Source organism: Limulus polyphemus, unplaced genomic scaffold, assembly GCF_000517525.1.
Source record: "Limulus polyphemus unplaced genomic scaffold, Limulus_polyphemus-2.1.2 Scaffold1021, whole genome shotgun sequence".
Taxonomy (NCBI): domain Eukaryota; kingdom Metazoa; phylum Arthropoda; class Merostomata; order Xiphosura; family Limulidae; genus Limulus; species Limulus polyphemus.
The window spans coordinates 340,630-349,307 of NW_013666631.1; the positions used below are offsets into that span (position 1 = coordinate 340,630).

General features: G+C 33.5%; 1 protein-coding gene across 1 annotated transcript in view; it reads left to right on the top strand.

The window, feature by feature from the left end:
* LOC111086329 overlaps positions 1-2,055 on the top strand; it is a 26,029-nt gene extending 23,974 nt beyond the window's left edge. Inside the window, exon 4 of the mRNA XM_022388765.1 lies at positions 1,987-2,055. Within this exon, the coding sequence (XP_022244473.1) occupies positions 1,987-2,036 (50 nt within the window). The 3' untranslated portion in view covers positions 2,037-2,055. The remainder of the gene's footprint in view (positions 1-1,986) is intronic.
* Positions 2,056-8,678: the final 6,623 nt, after the last annotated feature.

Below are 8,678 nucleotides of genomic sequence, written 5' to 3' on the forward strand. Positions count from 1 at the left end.
GGCCTTGTGTGGTTTACGTTTGTGTATACACCTGGCCTAATTACACAATCCAAAACATAATCTGACATTTCATGTGATATCACAACGAAATGTAAGATGGCCTTGTGTGGTTTACGTTTGTGTATACACCTGGCCTAATTACACAACCCAAAACGCAATCTGACATTTCATGTGATATCACAATTTTTATGTAACTTCGTCACGTGTTGTTCAATTATTGTTTTCTACTGATAGCTCATATTTTTACTTTTTTAATTCAGTGTACACTTAACCAAAATTTAACAGTTCCCTGTCTGTTTTCATAAGCTATTATATGACAACTTTTTGACTGACATCGTAGTGTGGCTATGGGTGAGTTGAAAGCATTTATTTGATTAAATGAAAAACGTGACGACTTTGGCCCTGACCATAATAAAACCGAAGCAGTTTTTTGCTTCAAATCAATAGTTATTTAATTCAAATATCAGTTTGAATTTGTGCTGTGCGATTATTCAAACAATTTAATCAATTTAGTACTCCTGCATATTCTTCTCTGGGATTAAGAAACTTGTAGGACGTAGTACTGAGTGGTAGAAAATTCTGACACACATTGATGGTTCACAGAGTAATCTTTAACTAGAATCCGTGCAAAAGGTGTTTTTTTTTTGTTGTTGTCTCCTGGTTTTTTTATACACTTCTTTTCTAACTTGACGGAGCCGATATTGGGGTTCTTGAATATACACAAATCCATTTAAAATTCGCTTCTAAGGTGTCAATATCTTCCAGATGATTACAGTCCTCAATGGTTAAATGTCCTGAAAGTGAATGTAGATGTTTTAAACATGAAAGGATATTTTTATTGTTGCTAGTGTAGTATTTTGAAGTTAACATAGCTTGCTTTAAATAAACTAGGATTTTCAGCGTTGTTGGTGCAATGCTTTTAAGTGAATGTAGAGTTTTCTAAGGAACGTTGCTGTGGTGATTTTTCAAACGGGATTGTAGTGTTTTAAACATGAGAGGAGCGTTTTCAGCATTGCCGTGTTGGTGTTTTGAGCATGAATGTTGTGTTTAAAACGTGTTAGGAGTTTTCAACATTGTTCTTGAACTGTTTTGAACTTGAACGTCAACGAACAGTCTTTAAACCTGAGAATAATGTTTTCAGTGTTGCTGGGGTAGTGTTTTAAACGAAAATGTACAATGTTTTAAACACGAGAAGAGTGTTTTCAGTGTTGCTGGGGTAGTGTTTTAAACGTGAATTAACAGCGTTTTACATAAATGTAGTACAGTGTTTTAAACACGAGAAGAGTGTTTTCAGTGTTGCTTGGATAGTGATTTGATTATGAGAGGAGTATTTTCATCATTACTGGTGTAGTATTTTGAACGTGATTGTTCAGTATTTTAAACATTAGAGAAATGTTTTAGGGTGTTATAAATGTCAGAGGAATGTTTTCAGCATTGCTGGTGTAGTATTTTGAACGTGAAATTACAATGTTTTAGGCGCGAAAAGAATATTTTCAGCGTTTGTGGGATAATGTATTAAGGTGAATGAACAGTGTTTTAAACATAAGAGAACTTTTGGCGTTGCTGGGGTAGTGTTTTAAACATAAGAGAAGTTTTAGCGTTGCTGGGGTAGTGTTTTAAACGTACGTTCTTAAAGTACGCACATTATATTTCATGTTGCTATTCAATGGAAATTCAGAACACTTCGGAGTGCTTTTTTTCGCTAGGGTGTGGATTTTAACTTTTTACTTACGCTGGATCATACCAGTTTTATGTTACTTGTAGATATTATCTAAGAAATTAATGCAGTCCTGAAAAGTCGTATAGAAATTAAGTGCAGTGTGGAAGTTTTCAAAATTGGCGTTTATATTGGGACAGAATAGCGAAGATTGTGTTATAAAACATACAATTTAATAGAAATAGTACTTCGTAGATATCATTTAAAAATGTTCATTGTATTCTGTATACTTTTGTACAGACTAACTGAGTAAATTTTAATACTTTCAGGAAGAGAGGAAATCAGCTCATTCTTGGACATAACAGATGCTGAAGAATAACAGTCATCTTATAGAACCTCGAGTGTGATGATGTCCAGAATAAAATACCTTCTCGTGGACCTGGTTATTGATGGTAGTTGGATGAAAAATGATTTGGCATGAACTTGCCAACTTTTATTCTTTAAGTTGAACTTATGATAAAATTGATAAAAATATATATATATTATATTATTAACTCGTTGTTTGTTTTGGAGCTTTACATTTATTTTTTTTTATTTGGACTGTCTTTTTATCTATTATAATATATCATTATAACTGTAAGTATGTACTTGAAGTTGTTTCTAAAGTGTATAAACACTGAAAATATAGAATTTGAAATGACATTTCGAGAAATAGAATGTCATTTCTTAAAAACACGATTTGCTCCTGGGCTTTTATCCAAGAACCCCCTCCCAGTGGCACAATGGTATGTCTACGGCCTTATACCTCTAGAAATCGAGTTTCGATACCTGTTGTGGGCAGAGCACACATAGCCCTTTGTGTAGTTTTGTGCATAATAACAAACAACAACATCACTCCAAGAATAACTGTATTGTGGAGAATTACAGGAAGCTGAAGTAGAACCTAATTAATCAATAAAAGTCTTCGTTTTAGTGCGTTCACCATGCAAACCATGGTGTATCATTTTCTTTTTGAGCTATTATATTTTGTCAATTTGTCCATATAAAGCCTGCGTCGGTCTCGTCGTTTGATAAACCTATGCTGATGGTGAGTTTCAACTTCTGGTAAGCTTTAAGTTAATATAAACTTGTACAAGCTGGTAGTAAGCTTATTGCTCACAATTTTATCTATTTGTTTTAGAGCAAAGTTGAGCAATGAGCTATCAGTGCTCTGTCTCCTTGAGGATCGATTCAGAGAAGAAACATTAATTTCTGTAGCTTTCATCAGATTAATACTCTATGGGAGTTACAAGAGAAGCTATATTTGTGTTTATGTATTTTTATTTTTATTTTCAACTGGCCAAATACTTTTCCTGAATGCAATAAGTCTTTTGACTAATTATAGCATTTCCAAATTTTATCCCAAAGTGATGATTTCAAAAGAATAAATTCGTAATTTCATGGAAACCAAGTAAATAAGTTTACAATCATGAAGTTTTCACTGATCTCGATATTCACTAATACATACTGTGAAAACGAGGTGAAGATACTTGAAATCCGAGAACTATGAGAGCGCATAATTTGGGTCGGTTGTTGTTAAGAACAAAGCTATATAATGGACTATCTGTGTTCTGCCCATCACGGTTATCAAAACCCGATTTTTAATGTCGTAAGCCTGTAGACTTACCGCGGAGCCACTGGGAGGCTCGTGGGTTTAGTGAAAAAGAAAAGACTTCAGTGCTATACAAGTAACAGGATGTTAAAGAGATACACTGAATTCGGTTAATAGCTGAAGATCTTAATTAAACAAAAGGTTTAATAAAAGTAAAATGTTTTCTATATTTTTTCCTGCATAATCCATACTTTATAAACTGTATGTTTTGTTGGTAGCTAAGCACAAAGCTACACAATGATCTATCAGTGCTCTGCCCACCACTAGTATCAAAACCCGGTTTCTAGCAGTGTGAGTCCGCAGACATACAGCTGTGCCACTGGGGGGCTATAAACCGTATGTAACAAGACTTACCTGACATAATTACGTTCTTGTTCAAGCATACAAGTAGCCATGTTATTTAACACTTGGTTATTTCTTTATTATTAAACACAAGAATACACAATGGGCTATCTGCCCATCAGAGGTTTCGAAACTCGATTTCTAACGTTATAAGCTCTCGGACATAACGTTGAGCAATCGGAGGGCATTTGGTTTATTATATTTTTGTTATAATAGGATGAATATGTGATGTAAGCCTAGATAAACTGTCGTAATGAAATGTCATGTAGGAACAAAAAATATAACCGAGATATGAAGTCGTGCATAATCTTTTTTTTGTTGTTGTTATTAAGACGGAATGTTTAAACTCAAAGAAATATCAAAACTATAATCACATAATTACAACAAAAACGACCTCTAGCATAAACAAAATATCTATTTTCAGCTTTCCAGTTTGATAACAGTGGATAGAAAAATCTTAATGTTGCAAAAACTTTCTAAGCGATGTGCAAAAAAGTAATGAAAAGCAAACTGTTAAATTATTGCAACATAAAACTGTATTGATATAAAAACAGGCATTTCGTCAAGTTTAAGTTCAAATAGATGCAAACTAAGCCTACATAATTCAACTAATGCCACCTAAGATCGTATTTATTTATTTTTAATTCGTTTTATTCATTTACTAACAGAATAATTTAGTAGATGTGCAATTTGACTAATTTTTTGAGAGGCAAGTTGCATACCCTGTTCTGTCCTTGGTGAGAACCTGACAGAAAGTCTATAAGTAAAAGTGAACTTTTGTCCATAATGGGATTTTTGAAGCATTTGTAAAGCACTTTAAATGTCTTACCTTGAAAGTTTTGCAGGTTATTTTAAGGAGACTACACTCCTCCATCTGTTTATCTCTTGAAAACACGCACAAGTTTGCTAAAAATGAGCAAAATCTGTGCGAGGATTTTCAGTAGCTTTCATTCTCCAAGAAAACTGTAAGACAGAGAAGTGAATCGAAAGTGAGAAGGTGCATCAGCAGAGAAAGTTGACAGAAATGGCAAAGCAGTTGCGTAACTTCTTGTTCGTAGCAGCCCACTTCACAATAGAGATGTGGTTAAGATTTCTACTGTCTGAATTTGGTACATTTAATGCATTAACTTTATTGATAATCTTGAATTTTGCTTCTACAGAAAACTGTATTCTACATCAAGAAGTAAAAAATATCCTAAGATATTTTAAATACGAAATACTTCTCTAATTCAGGTTTAAACAGTTATTCTAATCCCAGTATAAAGCGGTGTGAATCAGGAAAGAACAGAAAACTTTAAACAGCAGCAATATCTTTATTTTCTGCATTGTAGCTGGATATTTTATTACTGTATATTTTGATTATTGTGGAAAACAATCCAAATTGCAGACAATTTTATTTACAATATTTGATTTGTAGAATTTTGTTGTGGTGTGAGTATTGTCCAAGCTCTAAGTTACAATAGCTTTTGCAGTAACGATATACGGATTATTCTATAAAATATTTTAAATTTTCAATACTTTGGAAAGTTTAATAAGAACTTGGGTTGTTTTTGGACTACTAAGTTAGCATGACAGGTTTGGTCTGGATCAGTCGACTCGTTTAGGAGGAGATACGTCCACAGACAGACAGAAAGTTTTCCTTGATATTGGATAGTTATAGCACTGGCTCAGCTGGGTCAGAGTTTAAAAGATGACCTTAGAAAAATTCTTCCCAGTATTCTTGAGCTTTACTGCTTTTGTTTTAAAACAGCATAAATAAAAAGTAAGAGCAGGAAAGATTAGGAAACGTTATGGATTAATTTTGATTTGTTTCAGATATTCGCGCAAAGCTATACAAGGGATAACTGAGCTAGGCTTTTCTACTTTTCTACTTGAGGGAAGATAGCTAGTCAACATCACCCACAGCCAACTTTTGGGCTACTTTAATCGAATTCAAGGCCTAAAAATATGGAGACGTGAACCATAGACTCTCGATCTCGTAGTCTGGCATGTTATAATTGTTAGGCCATGTGTAGCCCAGGGCTATGAAATTATCTTCATAAGTCATGGAAAATCAATAAAAGAATAGAAATATCAAAACAAAAACTAATTCGTGTTACAGGTAGGGCTGCGTGCGGCTCAATGATTAACGTACTGGACTGTGGTTTACTTCCGTTAAGCCGTGGGTATGTTAAAAGTGTAACGGTCAAATCCTATTATTCGATTAGAGTAACCCACAAGCTGAGTGTTGTTGACTAGCTGCCTTTTTTTCTAGTCTAGCACTTAAAAGTTATGGATGACTAGCGCAGGTAGCCCTCGAGTAGCTTTGGGCAAAAAACTAGCAAACAACATTTTCACAGGCAGTCAGTCTCTAAAAGTTTATATGTTATGTTTCGAATTTAAAATCGCCTGGAACTTCTGAATTCGAGTTTGTGTGAAATCTGTTTTATTTCGTTATTCAACCACTGATTCGAAACAGTTTTCTATTACTTAAATAAATTTTCATGTTTAAATGTTTCACTCTTGAATAAAATTATGAATTATAAATCCGTCTATTTATTATAAAAAGAAAAATCATATCAGAAAGCTTTAATGAATTTAGCACAGTACTAAAAATATCATCATACTGTTGTGGGCCATGTTTTTTTGTTTGTTTTTTCTAAATTAGATGTTTGTATTATAGTTAATTCAGTTTGTAACTTTCGAGTTTGTGTGTATGTGTGACGAAGTACCAGAGATGCTAAAAAGCGCTTTATGTACGAGAAAACTTGTAGTAGCGTCTACTGTGAACTTAAACCTACCAGTGAGCGCTGGTTTAACCAACTTGTCGAACCTGAAGTTCAAAAAGTAAAAACTAGAGTTATCATTAAGTGAACTAGACTTTGCATTCTCCAGAAGAACATATCCAACAATAGAAACTATTAAAATATTAGTGTAAGAAGTGGGATCATTTTATAATGACATATGCTCTAAGTGAGGTAGAAAATTTAATGGAAATGGTGAAACAGTGGAAACAATATAAAAAACAAGACAGAAAACTAAACGAATACCAAAAAGAAAGAAACAGAAAGTTAAAAGAAGACAACGTAAGAAGATACAGAAATTTAAGGGAATTACAAGATTTACAGAATACTTGCAAACCAAGATCAGACTGATGGAAGACAAGACAGAAAATGTACAGATTGAAAATGAGAAAGCTATATAAAGCATTCAGAGCGATGATAAAAATATATAGGAGGATCATAAAAACAAAGACAAACTATAGAATTGTTATAATAACCAGAGCGAAGACATAATATGAAATATGCAGAAAGGCATTAATTCCAGGGAAAAATTATCTAAAAACTGAATTGGCAAATGTAAAATCAAACAAACTATACATTTCTTTGCATATACTCAAGAATTCCAACATAAAAGTATGCAATACCGAACATAGAAGGTTGATTTATTGTTTTAAATCCTCAATGTGTCGTTACAGTCCATGTTACCAGGTGTGGTCACGCTCTGTCTGACTATTATACATGTTGATAACACTCCAGCTACAGAGTTTTAATTACAAAAGACTCCGTCATGATGTTTTTATATTCAAAACATACAAATCAATCCTGTATGCTTTCCATAATGATGGTTTTCCAGTGCCCATTTCAACATTCTGATCTCTCAAAAATCCATAGGGACTGAATCATGGCTACTTGACCAATATGCCTTCATATGAAAGAGCATGAATATGTTTCATTGTTCAGTGGCTTGAGGCATGTGATTTTTTAACGAGAATTATGACTTGGAGCCTTATCTTGGTGAACCTATACTTTGTTTCCAGATGGAGATCCTTATCAATTATGGTTTGATCTGTTGTCTGGGGCATATGAACAGCTTTTTCTATTGTTCTTTGTGCTTATGGATTCTCGCCTGTTACAAGATACTATACTCTTCTTACCATGGCTGGGATATGACTTGTTGCAGATATCTTTATGGCTGGTCCTGGTTCCTCAAGTTTAATCATTTTTTTTTGTCCTTGACTACAGTTGATATCCCCATCTTACAAATTCTGAATGAATATTTTGTATTTTAATCAATTTCTGGTGGAGTTACACTATTTACAAACCATCAAATAATGTCAAAACGTAGTTTCGATACGTGCCATTCCATCGCAACCTTATATCATTTGTGGTTGTCATGTAATTTGCTGATTGCATATTTATAATCACTGTAATATAATGTATTCAAACCTTTTGAAGAACACAAATTACTTGAAAAACCAAAAAAGTTTTGTTGGACTACTTATTGTGAACAAACATTCAACAAACTGAAAAAAATAACTCGCTACTACTTCTGTATTAGTACCCAATTTTTAAAGATCCACTCAAAATAGATACAGATACCTGTGAATTTGAACTGGAAGCAGTGTTATCATAAATATAACACGAGAAAGAACATGTGATCAGAAAGGAGGTACTGTACAACTCAGAAGGAACTATTCAGTGTTTTTTAAGTCATGAATCAGTTACATCATTACCTCTATGGCCAACAGTATACACTTCAGACAGATCATGCAGCATTGTAGTTGCTGATGCATTTCCAAATCCAGAAGGTTCGATAGCAAGGTGGCTTCATGAACTTCAGGATTACAATTTTAATACTGTATAATGCTCTAGAGTCTGGACAGAAACATTATCCTGAAGACTTTGTATTACCAAGGCATGTAAACGCTATGAAAAGAGGGAAGCACAATATAATAAAACAACCAACCTAAAGTGCAACAAAGCAGAATCCAAGATGAAATAATACCATATAGTAAAGAACTATTGTAATCCAACACTCAACTTAAAGATGCTTAAGCAAAGGATAACAGTATTAGGTTGATTATTCAGTGGATCAGGAATGGTGCAAAATGATCTTCATGTTCCCTTACATATTTACGATCCCTCTTTGAAGATGTTTAAATGACCATTTTTTTAATTATCTTGTTTGCTGGCTTTTTTTATGCTCAACTATGGGTAAAGGATTACTTGATATAGTAGCTAACTTTATACATTGTAATGATAATAA